This window comes from Hemicordylus capensis, chromosome 6 (genome assembly GCF_027244095.1).
Source record: "Hemicordylus capensis ecotype Gifberg chromosome 6, rHemCap1.1.pri, whole genome shotgun sequence".
In the NCBI taxonomy this organism is placed as follows: Eukaryota; Metazoa; Chordata; class Lepidosauria; order Squamata; family Cordylidae; genus Hemicordylus; species Hemicordylus capensis.
In genome coordinates, this window is record NC_069662.1 from 8,373,162 (window position 1) to 8,390,939 (window position 17,778).

General features: G+C 45.1%; 1 protein-coding gene across 1 annotated transcript in view; it reads right to left on the reverse strand.

Annotated features, from left to right (window-relative positions):
- LOC128329421 (T cell receptor alpha chain MC.7.G5-like) overlaps positions 1–17,778 on the reverse strand; it is a 209,014-nt gene that overhangs the window by 140,964 nt on the left and 50,272 nt on the right. The window contains exon 3 of the mRNA XM_053260599.1: positions 991–996. Coding sequence (XP_053116574.1) covers positions 991–996 — 6 coding nt within the window. The remainder of the gene's footprint in view (positions 1–990; positions 997–17,778) is intronic.

Sequence of the window (17,778 nt, forward strand, 5' to 3'; positions counted from 1 at the left end):
CGAATCGATTCAAATTGAATCAGTTGTGATTCGATTTGTACCCGAATCTAGCCAGTGGACCACAGGGGTGATTTGTTCTGTTGCCCAAATCAATTTGCACATCCCTAAACCCCAGCAGGATTGAAATGGGGGTTGATTAATATCTGGGTGACATGGGATGATACTGATACATGATCCTAGTCCACAAAACCTGGGCAATAGATTCAGTGACAGCTCCCTGTCTATCAGTTATACCGTCTGCTTCCATTCACTGGAAATAAAGATATTGAATCTCTCTTCCTTATGTATGGCCCAGTGCTCACAAGAATTACTTTTGGATTTAATCTCATGATGAGGAACAATCATGAATGTAGGTCATCAGAATTGATTCTCCATGTATGTTTTCCTGGATATTTCCATATACAGGAGCAGTTGTTCTCAACCTTGGGCCCCCTGATTTGGACTACAAATCCAATCATTCCCAGCTAGAATGCCCCTATGGCAGGGATGGTGGGCATCTGGGGACCCAAAGACGAGGATATTGCTTTTTTGCTTCCAATGACAGGAAGAAAAACAATGTTGGGTCACACAAGTTTGCTGTGAATCCAGCTCTCAACAAAATGGGAGATAATTCATATTCATAGGCAGAGAGCAAAGGTTTTAAATAAGTGCTGAAAAAAGGTCTTACTCACCTGACAAGGAAAGTATTACTATGAATGGGACCATATTGAGGGTTATAGGTGGAATCTTCTCTATAAAATCTTTTAAAATTTCTCTTTCTTTCTTTCTTTCTTTCTTTCTTTCTTTCTTTCTTTCTCTTTCTTTGATTACTGAGTAAGAGAGAGCGAGAAAGAGACCAGCAACCTGTTGTTCACTGTCACTGAAGATTCAGAATAACTCATGAGACGGAGGCTGCTTGAAGCAGAACTGGATCCCTAGATATCAAATGCAAAACTGCTCCTTTGTAGGCAAAGACAAACAAAAGTATTTCCTAGCAGACTGGTTGTTCACTTTCTCCTCCCCAGCAGTGCCTGTGTTTCCCGACACTGAAAAAGAAAAATCAAGTCAAGGTTGATGCTATATTTACCATCACTGTCCCTACCCAGGATTTGCACATAATACTGGTGCAAGCTGGAGTGCTCACGGTAGTTTACGGATACTCCATTTTAGGCAATGTTAGGATGGAATTTGGAGATGGACCCTGGGACAGAGGAGTTGGAATTGTAGAGCTGGTTTTGGTTGAATCCTGTTTGCTTAAGCGAGGAATTCCCATCTTTGGATCCCCAGATGTTGAGTGACTACAGCTTTCATCATCCCCCCCTCTGGGATTGGTAGTGTGGTCATCAGCCTCCCCTCCCTCTAAAGAGTTAACAAGGAGTGAACCCTTGTCTTGATTGACACACTGGTGAACTCCAGGGCAGCCAATCAGTACAGCAGGTGGGTTGGACCTAGACAGCGGTTGCTGGGAATTCTGGAAACAAGAAGGGCAGTCTTTGTTGGAGAGAAGCACATGTGGAAAGACTTAGTGAGGGGTATGGAGTTTTTGCTCCCTCTTAGTCAAAGCCAGCATGGAAGTTTCTCACATGGAATAACTGCAGATCCTTGAAAGACAGGATTGCAGGAAGCTTGATTCTCATTAGGTTTGGGGTGAGTTTTCAAGGAAAAGGAAATTCAGCATATGGAGCAGTTTGTTAGTCAGATTTTGTGTTAGAAAGTAACTTATATTTCTTTGTGTGTGTGCTTTGCTTATTCCTGATACTGTTCTATTATGGTTTACCTGCAACATAATTAAAATAAGATACACTAGCCTATGCTCAACACACCTAAGGTGTGACAAAAGGCTCTGTAAATGTTTAAGTGTGCCTAAATGCAAACTGCAACTGAAGCCTCAGACAACCTATTTTTGTAACCTACTAAGTATTTTTGAATGTATCTAAAACTAAAAGCCTAAGGCGGAAGCAGTCTGTAGTAATTGAATAAAACTGGGTGGGTTTTTAATTTTTGTTCTTTTCTTTTTACAAACCTCTCAGAGTTGGTTTTTAACTCAATGGGGGGCATAAATGGGGATTTCTCTGGTGCAAAAGTGTCCTCAAGCGCTCAGCAGCTATCAGTTTTCTCATCGCGTGTAAGCCTACACATGGAAGGTTTTTGTATTTATCAAAAGCAAAAATAAAGAGAGTTTTCCCTGGGATTCCATCCCGAACCCAGGGAGGTACAAGCTCTGTTGATAAGAGGGGTGGCGGTGGCAGCATTTTAATTCTACCAGAAATATAGATTAGTTTTAGGAGAAGCCTAGCCAGGCAGTTCGTGAGGGATGATTCAGCCTTTATCTTCCCTCACATGAGCTGCTCATGTGACAAAGGCTTCAATTTCCGACAGGTAGTTTTTTATAAGGCTATAGAGGGTTTCTTAACCTTGGGCCCCCAGATGTTGTTGGACTACAACTCCCAGAATCCCCAGCCACAAAGGCCATGTCTGGGGATTCTGGGAGCTGTAGTCCAACAACATCTGGGGGCCCAAGGTTAAGAAACCCTGGGCTATAATCTTACATGCTGGATCTCCAAATAAGTCACACTTGGAGGGCATCTCATTTCAGTTCAGATGGTCAGAGGCTACTTGGTATCATGGCAGAACTCCCTCTGGCAGTTCCTGATGGAGGGCACATCAATCCAACACGTCTGGAAGACCCAACATGACACACAGACCAAATTATTAGTACAGGGACATAGGAAGAATATAGGAAGCTGCCTTATACCGAGTCAGACCATTGGTCCATCTAGCTCAGCACTGGCAGCAGCTTCTCCAAAGTTGCAGGCAGGAGTCTCTCTTAGCCCTATCTGGAGATGCTGCCAGGGAGGGAACGCAGAACCTTCTACATGCAAGCAGGCAGATGCTCTTCCCAGAGTGGCCCCATCCCCTGATGGGAATATCTTACAGTGCTCACACATGCAGTCTCCCATTCAAATGGAAACCAGGGTGAACCCTGCTTAGCAAAGGGGACAATTCATGCATGCTACCACAAGCACAGAAAGGATGTAACTTGCCTAGGGAGCAAGAGGTTGCTGGTTCGAATCCCCACTGGTATGTTTCCCAGACTACGGGAAACACCTATATCAGGCAGCAGCAACATAGGAAAATGCTGAAAGGCATCATATCATACTGTGCGGGAGATGGCAATGGTAAACCCCTCCTGTATTCTACCAAAGAAAACCACATGGCTCTGTAGGCACCAGGACTCAACACTGACTCAATGGCACAACTTTACTTTACCTACCACAAGACCAGCTTCGTATGTATGTGTGTATGTATGTATTTATATCCTGCTCTTCCTCTGAGGAGCTCAGGGCAGTGTACATAGTTAGATTTATCCTCACAGCAACCCTGTGAGGTAGATTAGGCTGAGAGATAAACAATGGTCCCAGAGTCATCCAGTGAATTTTATGGCTGAATGGGGATTTGAACTTGGGTCTCCCTGGTCTTAGTCCAATACTTTGACCACTACAATATAGCGCTTATGCTGGCCATATGTTATCTCCATGTTCAGAGGCTGTATGTGTCTGAATACCAGTTCCTTGGGGTGACAGCAAGAGAGAACTATCGCCTTCATGTTCTGCTCATGAGCTTTCCACAAGCATCTGACTGGCCATTCTTGGAAACAGATTGGAAGACTAAATGGACCATTGATCTGCTCAAGCTTGGCTTTCTGCATTCACATGTTCTTATGCTGATAAGAAGAAACTGTTTCCACTCAGTCCTATGAGGATGCCTAGAAGGAACTCCGCAACTGAACTGATGGCTCCATCTGGTGGGGGGAAAGGCGCACTGCACACATCTCTCCTTGGGAGCTTAATAATCTGCAGTCTGGAATGATTTAACAGGAGCTCAAACTTGCATCCCCAGATGGGGCTGTACTACAGTTCCCATCAGCCCCAGCCACAATGGCTGAACTAAAATCCCCCCCGCTTCAGAGGTAAATCAACATAAAATTAACTTTACTGGGTCGAACCTAAATAATCATCTGTCCTAGTCTTCAATCTCCAACCATGGACAGTTGCAGGTCATTCCAGAATTAGAAATAGAAAATAGAGGGCTTTTAAAATAAAACCAGGAACTTTCAAAAAAACAGTTTTAGAAGTCTCTTGTATTACCATATTAGGAATATTTTGAGCACAATATTTTGGAGATCTGTCTTGTGGTGGTCATAGGAACATAGGAACAGAGGAAGCTGCCATATACTGAGTCAGACCATTGGTCCATCTAGCTCAGTATTGTATACACAGACTGGCAGTGGCTTTTCCAAAGTTGCAGGCAGGAGTCTCTCTTAGCCTGATCTTGGAGATGCCAAGGAGGGAACTTTGGACCATCTGCTCTTCCCAGAGTGGCTCCAACCCCTGAGGGGAATATCTCACAGTGCTGGTCTCCCATTCAAATGAAACCACAGTGGACCCTGCTTAGCTAAGTGGTCAAGTCATGCTTGCTACCACAAGGCAAGCTCTCAGAACATGGTCTTGGGCTCCCTGCCAGTTTTCCATTTCAGTGATGAAACCCAAGACCTCTCCCGTATTTTAACCAAATGGATTTCCAACTCACTTCATATTATCTTCTAGCTTAGCAGTTTTCCATGATCTGATTTATCTTCTGGGCTCTCCCCAGACCTTCTCTGTGTTCTTTTTGATCACGTTCTGATCATCTTTATCCATCAGAGCTTCAGAATATGCAAACCTTTCACTTTGATGAGTGGAGTGGAGACAAAGGGAAATCCAGTGAGGAAGTGGATTTTCTCAGACTTGCAGGTAAAAATCATTGCAGGCATCCAGATAAATGCTGTGCTAGTGCAAGGATGTTGCCCTAACTAATTCCGTTAAGCATTTCAGACTATTGTTGCTGCATGCATCAGGGTGCATTTGCACAACCTGTGCTCTGACTTCTGCTGTGAAACCTTTTCCTCAGTCCACATATGTTTCAGGGAATGAAGCAAAGCTGTCTCCTATCCTCGTTGCACAAATGGATCAAAATCAAAAGTAACTGTGGCCGCATTCGAATATAACAGGGGACCAGAGTTGCAGGGACCCACGGTTGCCTTACCGTTATGTCCGAACCCAGCCAACTCTGGTCCCATCTGTAGCACAACCTGGGGTTGCACTTGAGATACTCCAATTTGAACTCTTGGTTTGTAGTATGTTTCACAGCTCCAAACCAAGGGTAAATGGAGCCTCCCTGACATCCGAATGCCCTAACTGGATGTGCAGGATATCCATCTAGCAAGAAGAAAGCATGCACACCCTCACAGCCTGCTCCTCCACCTCTCTGCAGTCTTGCTGACTGCAGAGAGGCTGCTTTCCAGTATGTCTGAATGCAGATCGGAGAGCAGAGGGAGGTGGGTGTGGGTTCCGCATGACATCCGATGGCAGCCTGTGTAACTTTTGAGTGTTCACACAGCGATGCACCCTTCTTGTGTGAATGTATCTTTATTCATTCCATTAACACAGCTTTAGATTGGATGCCAGCTTGTATATTTATGTATATTTATGTATACAGGTTAACAGGTGGCCCTCGTTACTCATCGTCCCGGCACCTGCGATTTCTCATAGCCGCTGTTGAGAAATCTAGACTCAACCACGTTATATGCAGTTGAAAAATGAATAAGAACAAGCAGACCCAGTGCAGAGCATCTGCGCCCTCTTCCCCTGGGCGTCTCTGATGCCCACCTGACCCGCTTCCCCCCCCCCCAACTGTAGTTTCTGGCCTGGTGGCCCAGCCACCTCCTCACCCTGGCGGCTGGGTCCACCACCGCCTCCTCACTGCTGCCGCCTCCCCACCACAGCCAGGCCCGCCGCCGCGCCTGCCTCTCCTCGCTGTGGCCAGGCCTGCCACCTCCCCAACGCGGTCGCAGCTTCACCTGTCTCCCCGCCACCGCCTCCTCAATGCGGCGGCTGCCGCCTCGCCTGCCTCTCCTCACTGCCATTAGCTTCACAGAAGCCAACCGGCACCTAGCCAATCAGGCACCTCCCTCGCTGGCACACATAGCCTTGTGCTACATCCCCACGCATGGCTGGTGGCTGGCTAAGAGAATGAAGTATAACGATTCACCTATCCTCTGAGGTCATTTCCAGCCACCATTTTACTAAACAGAGCCATTTTGTGGCTCTTTTAAAAAAAACAACCCCCAAATCAGTGGAATTGGGAGTGGGGTGGGGGCATTGTGGGACAGCTGGGAACCTGCAGAACATGGTATGGCACTTTATTTCTATTTTTATGCTTTTTTTTTCTGCCTTCTCTGCCCTTTCTTTTCACCTCCATGAGCCAAACCCCTCAATTCCCATTGCCTCAAGGTCTTCTTATCCATGGTTTCATTTTCCATGGAAATTGGTGGGAACAGAACCCCTGCGGATAACGAGGGCCACCCTGTACTTGGATGCGTATCCCCTTGGGGTGAAAAAGGAGTTTGTCATGCACCAGAATTTCAATTCGAAAATATTTGTATTTGTATTTGTGTCACCACTGAGAGACCTTCAAGGCCAAGTTGAAGACAGATCATCCTGGAGAGACACTATCTATGTGGTCACTAAGAGTCGACACCAGCTTGACAGCACTTAATCAATTTGTGTCAAAGTATAAGGTTATACTGGAGGGTTTGTGCTGAGGGTAATAAAGGCGGCAAAAGTACCCTGGTAACTGGGCAGTGGGGATTCCAGATGCAGATTGGGAGAGAGAGTCTGTGACAGTTAAGGTCAGTTGGAGTGAAACTGGTACCAGTTGGAAGATATGTTTTATCTAGCTCTATGTAAAGGAGAGAAGTGTTATATTTATTCGAAACAGATTGAATCCATGGCTTTTGCTTATCCTGTGTGGCATCTTTTACTGTCAATTCCTATGGGAAGATAAAGGGATTGTTGTGCTAAGATAACCCTGAGTTGCTTGAGGGATCAAGGTGAGTGCTGAAAGTTTCTTCAGGTGGTGGCAATGGGCTGATAACCCAGCTAAAAATGACTCAAAATTTCATAATGAGGTATCACACCCCTGACTCCAATAGATCTTACTTTAAGATGAATGTTAGGGATGTGGATGAAATGCATTTTATTTATTGATTTGATTTGATTTGATTTGATTTGATTTGATTTCTATACCGCCCTTCCAAAACGGAATATTCTTTTGGAACAACTGATCAAGCCAGTTGTTCTGATGTTATGATCTTGGAACACTTAAAAATTCCAAGCCATTCAGAGCACCATTTTGGACCCTTCTGGCCTCTGTGTACGTGTGGCGGGTATTAGCATGGTGGTGCAGACCACGCAAAAGTCCACCAGGCACACGCAGAGGCCAGAAGAATGCCATTTTTGATTCCAAAATGGCGCTCAGAACACTCAGAATGTTATTGGTTGGAACAGGCTCATTCCCTTCGAAGCTCAGAACAGGTCCTTCATTTGAAGGGCCTTTTGTTTTGAGCTCGGAACACTTGAAATGGCCCATTTCGAGTAGGAACATTCTGACAACTGAATGTTCTGCACATCCCTAGTAAAAGGCTGGGTCCCGGAATAGAATGTGAATATTTCTGCCTCACTCTGCTTTCTTTCCCCTTGCATATTTTTGATCTGCTTCTCTTCTGCTCAGCCTCACTGTGTCTCTCAGAGCACACAAATAGACAGCTGAGTCGCCCAGCTGGCTGGCAGCTTTCTTCATGTCAAAGGACTTCGTGGTTTGATTGTCGGTAGCATGGAAGCCTTGACGAGCCCCCTCATCCGAGACAGTTTTTCCTAAATTCCTCAGAAAGAGCCTGGGAGGTTGGTCAGGCTGCTGGATGTACCAAAACAGACGGGCTTCATAAGCCGATGGCTTCTCATAGGTGCAGGGGAGAGACAGAGGGTCTCCTTGGGGGACGGTCAGGCTGCCTTCTGTTTGGGTCACTGACACTCCAATGCTCTCTTCTGTCGAGAAGATAAATGGTGGAAGAGATCATTTTAGATGGACAGGCCGGTGGAGGGACAGAAAGCTTTGGACCTGTGGTTCCTAGGACCTTACATATCTCCCCAGAAAAAATGCTGGCTGACTATACTTCACTAGTGCAATGAACAAAGATGCACCTATACAATGAGGTTGCATAGTTGAGTGCATACTCATAGTGGACCATCTCTTGTAGGGGTGTGCACAAACCAAAAATCACAGTTTGGCTCAAATAAAATCAAATTCGAGCCGAACTGCAGGCTGCCCAACCAGTCTGGTTGAACCAATCGGCCGGTCTGGTCCATTTGACCAAACCGGTTTGGCGGTTCAGGTGGCTAATACACTTGTAAAGGGGAATCCAGTGAGATTCCCCTTTACAAGTACGGGGGTGGGAGACCCTGGAAATGGTAAGGGGCAGTCAAATGGTAAAGGGTGTGGGAGGTAGTAAAATCCTTACCCTTAACCGGCCCAGTTCAAGGTGAACCAGTTTGTCAATGAACCATTCATGCACATTCCTAATCTCTTGTTCTCTCAACCCATTTGTTCAAGGGTTGTGTTTGCACAATAAGGACAGCAGATAGCTTTGCAGCATTAGTCTGAACGTCAGTCACTCTTGTGGCATATTTCCTTGATGATCCTCTGCAAAATCTAGGCAAAGTTGCTTTCTAAGCTTTTCATTTGGAGAAAGTGTAACATTTCCCCCTCTTGCCTTGCCCTCTTCCCATGCACCAGTAGCATGTCCAAGCCCAACACAAAGAGGACCAGATGCAAAACAGACATCAAGGCTTGTATGCTCCTTAATTATTTGGAAGCAGAATTTTTGCAGATGCAGATTTTCATGTTATCACACCTACTGAAGAAGGAAAAACTTTGTCTGCCAGAACTCTCCCTTCTACGTTGCTCTCCAAAATTCTAGAACTCCTTCACCTCTTGACAGACTTCTGTTCCCTGTTGAAGGTCATCCTATAATTATTATTATTATTATTATTATTATTATTTTGCATTTATATCCCACTTTTCCTCCAAGGAGCCCAGAGCGGAGTGCTACATACTTAGGTTTCTCCTCACAACAACCCTGTGAAGTAGGCTAGGCTGAGAGAGAAGTGACTGGCCCAGAGTCACCCAACTACTTTCATGGCTGAATGAAGATTTGAACTCGGGTCTCCCCGGTCCTAGTCCAGCACCACACTACATATATAGTACATTTTCATGCATGGCACTAAAATAGCCTTTTTAATTTCTCATATGCCTTCTATTCAAAATATATTATTCATATCTGTTCCTTTTGCACTCCTTGCCTCTGTAATGCAAATGTAAAATTAATTTTGGTTATGTATCAAGTTGGATTTTAAATAATCCCTCTTCTCATTCCTATCCTGAATCAATACCATCCACATATGCACTCAAACAATATGAGGAAAGCTGAAAGGAGGTTTTGGTGTCCTCAGTGAAAATAACCCAAAATTCAGGCCTGAACAATACTGGCTAGAGAATGATATGGGGGACCTGAGATGGTAGAAAAGATGGAAGCACAGCCCATTGCAGGTGGAAGAACATATTTTGGAATGTTTCATTATGTCAAAACCCTTCTTTGCCAGTAGAGAACTAAGTCAGAGGGAATGCTGAGGTAGATCTCTTTGCCAAAATGTGTGCATTTTATCCTTGCCAGGAGCTTCTTAGGCGAGGAGAACATTCCAAAATGGCATCTGTCACTGGCTGCCTGATGTGGTACAGGCCCTCCTGTCAACTCTGGACCGTACCATATCATTCTATGCAAATGTAGCCCTGGCCACAGGATTAGAATAAAGACTCAGGTGCAACTGGAGAATCCATTAAGTAGAGAGAGGAAGCAGGAGAAGGAGAAGGAGAAGGAGAAGATGATGATATGGACCTTGGATCACACATCACTTACTTAAGACCGCCATGGTTAGCAGAGCTGAAGTCCAAAAGAGAAGCATCTTCCCAAAATAAGTAGGGTTGACAGATTTCCTATCAGTTTCTGGGTACTCCTCTGTACCTTCCACCATATGAGAAGCTTTGGTGAATTGCAGCTTACTCCTTCCCCTTGTGAGTAAATTAAAAATGTCTTAAAGTAAAAGGATGGTAAACCAAAGGATGTGGTTAGCAAGCAGCATGTCAGTGTGGTCTGTTGAAAACTCCGTGATGGAAGCAGTTTTGAGTGTGAGTTGAACATCGCCACCTTGTGTCCGAAAGCTGCATGAAATACAAATTAGTAGGGCTATGCATACTTCGCTTTTGAGGCCAGACTGGGGCTGAATTGAATCGCCCTGATTTGGCTCTGATCAAACTTCCACCCATTTCCGATTCACATCCATTGAGTGCTATACAATCACAGTACTGCCCTCTAGTGGGCATGTGGTGTATAGGAACAAACAGATGTATATAACCATAAGCCATAATTAAATGTAACACAACAAAATAATATCCTTTGGAGATCCATCTCTCTATGTCCTGGGTTTAATCTGCTAAGCAGAGCAAAGACCTTGCTATTTTTAAACCTGGGCTATAGCCTTGAAGCTAGGAAGTGATAATAAAACTCATAGTTCCTCTGAGCATGTGCTAGATGCTTTTTCTTCCCACTCTCTCCCACAGTTTCTTCAACTACCTTCACACTGTGTCATCATCCCACACACCCCATAACTTAAATCAGGGCTTTTTGACCTCGGGCCCCAGATGGCTTTGGACTACAGCTCCCATCATCCCCTGCCACCACAGCCAATGGGGATGATGGGAACTGTAGTCCAACAACAACTAAGAGCCAGAGTTTGAGAACCCCTGTCTGAAAAGCTTCGGAATGTGAGGCAGGTTGGAACCCCAACACCTTTCACTGGAGAAATGCCGCACAGGCAATCAGCAAACTCTTCTGGCATGAAATGTGTACTGTATGTTCAAATCCAGCATCCTCCCCCTTGGAAAGGAAGGAAAGAATTGAAATCAGCATCTCATTGAATCCCAAAGGTCTTCGTCTCCATTGAGTGTGCAGCGGGATGCTGTCCTGGAAAAGACTATTCCTCCTATTCCTTCATTCTGCTTCTCCCACCCTGCACGTGTTTTTGATCTGCTTCTCTTCCGTTCTGCCTCACTGTGTCGCACACAGCACAGAAATAGACCGCCGAGTCGCTCAGCTGGCCGGCAGCTTTCTTCATATGGAAGGTCTTTGTTTCTTTCTCATGTGTGGCTCCAAAACCTTGAAGGTGCCCCTCATCTGAATTAGCAGCTCCCCACTCAGTCAAGAAGAGCTTTGGAGGTTGTCCAGGATGCTGAATGTACCAGAAGGGACTGATTTGGTAAGCTGACCCCGATTCATAGCGGCAGTGGAGAGAGAGGGGGTCTCCTTGTTTAACAATCACTTGGCCTCCAGTCTGGTTCACCGCAAGTCCAGCACTCCCCTCTGCAGAGAAGATAGAGGCAGAAGAGATCATGTTAGATGGGCAGATGGGCAGGAAAGGGAGTTCATGCACAACCCCACAACCTGTCCTTTGGCTTTTATGATGATGATTCATTTGTTTATCTAGCACAATCCATGGAGGGAATCCCCAGGGAGGGAGAGCTGGTCTTGTGGGAGCGAGCACGAATTGCCCCTTTTGCTAAGCAGGGTCTGCCTTGGTTTGCATTTGAATGGGCGACTACACATGAATGCTGTAAGGTATTCTCCTTAGGGGATGGGGCCGTATAGAGCATCTGTTAAGCATGCAGAAAGTCCCAGGTTCACTCCCTGGAAGCATCTCCAGGTAGGGCTGGGAGAGTCTCTTGCCTGAAACCTGGGTGATGCTGCTGCCAGTCAGTGTAGACAGTACTGAGCTAGATGGACCAGACATCTGATTCAGTAAAAGGCAGCTTCCTATGTTCCTAGGTATGCAGCTCTTTTCAAAGAATGTCTGTAGGGCATGTCCTTGCACCAGAGGGTTTACAGTCTAGACCAGGGTTCCTTAACCTTGGGCCCCCAGATGTTTTTGGACTACAACTACCATCATCCCCAGATATGGCCTTTGTGGTTGAGGATGATGGGAGTTGTAGTCCAAAAACATCGGGGGGGGGAAGGTTAAGGAACCCTGGTCTAGACGCTGAAACAAGGGAAACAACATAATTATTTATTTTTAAAAAATTACTAGAGGGCAGAGGCAGAGAGCAGCAGGGCTTTTGAATGGAAACACCCATAGATTCAGAAGTATCACATGCTGGTTTTGGGGATCTTGATCCCTGAGGGCATCCATAGAGCAAACAAGGAAATCACTTACTTAAGGCAGACGTGATTAAGAAGGCTGAGATCCAAAGGAGAGGCATCTTCCTAGACCAAATGGGTCAAAGATCCAAAGAGAAAACTGGAACCGAATAGAAGGACTTTGATTCTGATCTGCTTCTGGGCTCTGACTTCCACAAGCCACTGTATGAAAAGAAGAGATGAAATCTAGCCAACGCCTTCCTCTTCGCAAGTAGTTTAAAGCATCTTAAAAGCAGAGGGATGGGAGACCCCCAGGATGTGGCGGGCAGCCAGGATGTAACTATAGAAAACTCTCTGTTTGACATCTTAAACTAGGGCACATACCCCTCCTGTATTCTACCAAAGAAAACCACATGGCTCTGTGGTCCCCTGGAGTTGAACACCAACTGGATGGCAGGACTTTACCTTTGTACCCTTATGAATAGAACTGGCTCGACATCGCCACCTTGTGGTTAAAAGTACAAGGAATACCTTGTGAGGCTACAACAGGGGTTTCAAAGCTTGGGGCCCCAGGAATACAACTCCTATCATCCCCAGCCACAATGTTCAAGGTCATTCTGGCAAGAGATGATGGGAATTCTCTTCCAACACCATCTGGGGGGCCAAGCTTACAATCTTCTGTGCTAAAAGACAGGAATTTGCATCTAATCCTTTCAGTTCCCATCCCAGCTGTTCAGAAGAACATTTTGCACCAAAAAGGTTCTTCCTCTAGCTCTAAAGTTGCAAGTTTTCCTTTGAGTTGCAGATGGGGAATATGCTGTAACTCCTCACACCTGGAAGATTACTGTGCTATGTTATCCACTCATCATGGAATGTAGGAATGACCTTTTCCCCCCTTGGGAAAAGAAGGCAAAAGCAAAAGGCAATACCTTTTGCTTGCTTGAATGCTTGCTTTTGCTCGCTTGCGTCCTTGAATGATCCATTCAGTTGTCTTGTAATGTGCATGGATAATGTAGCATGCCTTGTCCCTGAAGTGAACCTCCAGCTCAGTAAAAAGGATCTCAAGAAAGTGACGTGAAGATTCATGTAAAGCAAAGAAGTGGAGTGGAGTGGAGTTTGAAGTGAAGTGAAGTAATTGGACTTAAAGCTGCCCTGCACAACTTAAGGTCCCAGAGGCTGGATCTGGCCTGCAGGGAATTTTTTAATGGCCCCCGGGTAGGAATATCCTGTAGCATCATAGGATCTGGAAACTGCCTTACAACGCCATCCTATGCAAATTTACTCGGAAATATGTCCCACAGTGTACCCAGTGAGGCTTATGTCCCAGTAAGCATACCTAGGATTTAATCCTGAAAACAAGAGGAATTTTGGGAGAGGAGAGGACTTGGCATTTGTTTGGGATGGGCATGCATTCCAGGGGCCCCACTGACTCAGCAGCGATAAGGTCTCTTTTCTGGCCAGTATCCTTGGTTAAAAATTGTGGGTCCCTAAACGGGGGTGGGGGGTGAGATCGACAAGTAACTAAAACTGTTCTCATTAATAATAATTCAAATGTACTAATTAATGTGCTGAAAATTGACTTCAGCCCACACACACCAAATTGTGGTTGGTTCCAGCCCACTGGGGCATTTGAGTTGTGTGCCCCAAAAGAAAGCAAGTGAAGTGGCTTAAAATGCCTTGTCCCTCAAGGGAACCTCCTTTTCAGTAAGGAGCATCTAAGCTCTGCCCCCTGGCAGTTTCTGTTCAGGTCCTCTTGCATTTCCTACCACTGTGTCGCTCACAGCACAGTAGTAGATGGTGGAGGCATCTTCCATCTCCACCTGGCTGATGGAGAGCTTTGTAGACTTCTTTTCCCTGTTAGCATCCATCGTCCACTGTCCTTCAGTCTTTGTTTGACTGGAGGTAAAGATGATCATTTGGGGAGCTGCATCTTGGCTGTGCTTGTACCAGGATAGCTGATTGTAGGTAGATGAGCCGTGGTTACAGGAGATCTCGGCTGTTTCTCCCAAAGAAACCGGGACCTCAGGAGGCTGAGAAATATCCCCACTGATTTCTGAACCTGGAGATGAAAATATCACCACCTCTGTCATCTTCCTTGTTGCATTTCTGCTTCCTCCGTCACTATGTATTAGCCTTTTAATCTTGTATGATTATCCTTAATTTCCCCACTGGTTTCTGCATCTGCGGGGAATATCAACACCTCCGTCACTCCTCCTGCTGTATTTCTCCTTGCTGGTTAGTTCCTTGCAATATTTATCTTTCTTCCCTCCCATAAGCAGCTTTGCACCTTCTACACACAATCATTTCCCTCTTCAATTCATCCCTCTTTCTTCTCCCTCTTTTCCTATTACCCCTTCACGACTCATGAAGTCTTTAATCTTGCATGACTGACGATCCTTATGTGTTTCATTGCTTTTAATATAAGCAATTAAGAAGAATTAGACAGTATCCTGTGAGGAATAGTGATGGAAACATTGCTACAAAGACTGCACTTACAAGCCTGGTTTTTCCACCATCCTATTTCTGTTACTGTAACTAGTGCTGCTACAAGTAGATTAACTGGATGCAGGCAGACCACTGAGTGACTTTGTTATGAATAACAGTTATTTGTTATTATGACAAGCTGCAAAACGTTTCTCACGATTTCCCCACTTACATAGAAAAAGAAGACCAAAGAGATGTTTCCAGGGTGTGATCCTGGCTCTTGAGACCATCCTGAAGGACCTTGATGCTCCCACTGGTGGGAATTCCTCCTGGTTGATGGTTCTGAACTGCAGAAGAGCAACAGAGTTTGCTCCTTCTCAAATTGGGCAAATGCACCACTTGGGCATACGGCTGATCCCTCTAAGTCAGAAGCAGAGCCCTTGTGGTTTTCTCGAAAGAGCTGATGAATTTTTCACCTTCCTTTGAGAACATAATATCTGCAGGCCATCTTGTGGAAGAAAGGAGGCATAACTTCTGCAAGATGCATGAGGTTATGGGACCGAAAGTCTAAAGAAACCCATTCTTCTTCCCTGCTGCTTTCAACAATGAAATAGCCCTCTCTCATACCTTCATTTTTTGGGGGAAAAAGATCTGTCAATTAACCACGGATCTCTCACACATTTGATATTAAGAGTGTGTATAGACACACCACCACAGGTTAATAATATCATTCTTTGTCCTCAGGGAAATGAATTCCTGTGTGGGGTGGATGGGAGGGTTTCTAGCAGAGAATTCCCAGTATCGTCACTAAATCTTAATTCTTGGGGTGTTTGAGAGAACATCCAAAACCACTTAAACTGGTATTAAACTTTCGAGACAGGGACTCATCTTATTTATGATTTATTTCTCTATAGAAATATTTGCTGCTGTTGTTGTAGTGTAAATACTCTCCTGCTATATTATTTCTTTTAGAACTTTTGGGGTTGGTACTGGGGATGTTTGGATGGGGAAAGGAGACTTGGTGTCAACTCTCTTGGGAGTCTGCCTTGGTCTGCATTTGGGTGAGTGACTACATGTGAACACTGTATGATGATTGGCTCAGGGGATGAGCATCCAAGCCTAGTGGTAGAGCATCTGCTTTGCATGCAGAAGGTTCCAGGTTCAATCCCTGGCAGCATCCCCAGGTAGGGCAGGGAAAGACTCCTGCCTGAAACCTTGCAGAGCTGCTGCCAGTCAGTGTAGAGAATCTTGAGCTGGATGGCCCAAGGGTCTGACTCGGTAGGCAGCAGCTTCTCTTATTCCAGTATAATGCCTAGTATGCCAAGGGGGAAATAAAAAGGGGACCTTGACAAAATTCTGCTCCCTTCTGAGAAAGTAAAGCTGGAGTGCATGTAAACATGAAAAGGAGAGTGGGTTGGGGTTTAAGTTATGGGGACACACAGATGGGCTCACTTCCTTGAGTGATCTGCTTTGCATGGATTTTGAATTCCATTCATGTGTTCACTGATATCAGACTGCAGGCCCCTCAACTTCAGTTTTTCCTTTCAGAAAGTGGGTAAGAATGTCTTCTAAATGCTTAGCTTCTTGACAACATGCTCCATATGTGTGTGTTATACATGTTATGGTGTGAAGTCTGCAGCTGGGCTCACTTACTTAAGTAATGCTTTTTAGACCTTTGTGCTTCTGAACTTCGAGCCTGTTCTAAGTGAAGATGATCCACGTTGGACTGATATCATGCATGGGTGCTTTGCCTGATGTCAAGAGACTTGTAAGCACATCGATTTACCTATGCACCTTAGGAGAACAGAGGGTTGTCGGTTCAACCACTTCATCATAGGGTTCCTCCCATTTGTTTATGGGAGGAGATCTGGTCTTGTGGTGGCAAGCATGAATTGTTCCCTTTGCTAAAAAAGGGTCCACTCTGATCTGCATTTGAATGGGAGACTACATGTTTGAGTACTGTATGATATTCCCCACAGGGGATGGGACTGCTCTGGGAAGAGCATCTGCATGCTTGTATGCAGAAGGTTCCAAGTTCCCTCCCTGGCATCTCCAAGGTAGGGCTGAAAGAGACTCCTTGCAGAAGCTTTTGCCAACCTGCGTAGACAATAGTGAGCGAGATGGACCAATTGTCTGACTGGGTGTAAGGCAAATGCCTATGTTCCTATGACTCAACCCTTTTCTGTAACGTTATACTTCACCTTGAATGAGGTTTGAGCTTCCCTCTGGAGACAGGCCAAATCTCAGTGGCAAAGCACGTATTTTGGCTGCAGAAGGTCAATCCCCCACAACTCCAGCTAAAAGGACTTTAGGTATCTGAGTCTGGAGGACCCCACCTGATTCCGTGGAAATCTGCCATCATCGGACAGGCATCCATGCAATTTTGTGAAAAGAAATCCCACTCTCATCCTGTATCTGTTTGCAAAGTCTATGGTGACTGGAATGGCAAGAAATGGAAAAGTGTGTCTGACAGGCCCAGCTTGGCATAACCTACGCCATCTTGTATGCCTGCTGGATTGATAGTTAACCCATTCCCCCTCCCAATATGAGTACTGTCCATTTGCAAGAAACCTAGTTTCAAAACTTGTTGTCTCAATGGATTAGGATATCTCAACAGCTTAGGAGGAAGGAAGGGATAGAAAGGACCCGTGCGAATGAGTAAGAGTAACAGCTCCAGTGGCTTGGAGTCAATTTGTAACTTTTTGTAATGAGATATGTAACTCTTTGTAATAGATGACTGATCCTATGGTCAGGAAAGCAACTTTTAAACTATGCCTAAGTATCACCCTGAGAATGGAGCTCGGGGCCGATGATTTGAGAAGGGTCTCCTTCAGCCAATACTAGGAGCAGAATAAAGCTTTGAACGCTCTCCACTCTGGTCGTGTTTTATTTGGCTTTCGGGCACATCAGGAAGGACCTGATTTGGGCACAACATGTCTGAAGTAGATGGGCTCATTTAAGATCGCAAGAGTCATGGAGCTTATTTTTTTAGTGCATTGTTTTAAATGCATTTAATGCATTGTTATTAATGCATTTAGTGCATTGTTTTTAATGCATTTAGTGCATTTTTAACAATCACATTTATGTTATCAGCAGTCACCATCTGACAAGCATCAATATAATTCCATGAGCAACAAAACCCACTTCAAGGCATATGTTTGCCGAGCATCTGATGCCTCTATGCAACTAGGAAGGAATGCTCTACCGAATGTTCTGCACTCTGCCACTGGGGGAGTTTTTGTCTGGCTCTC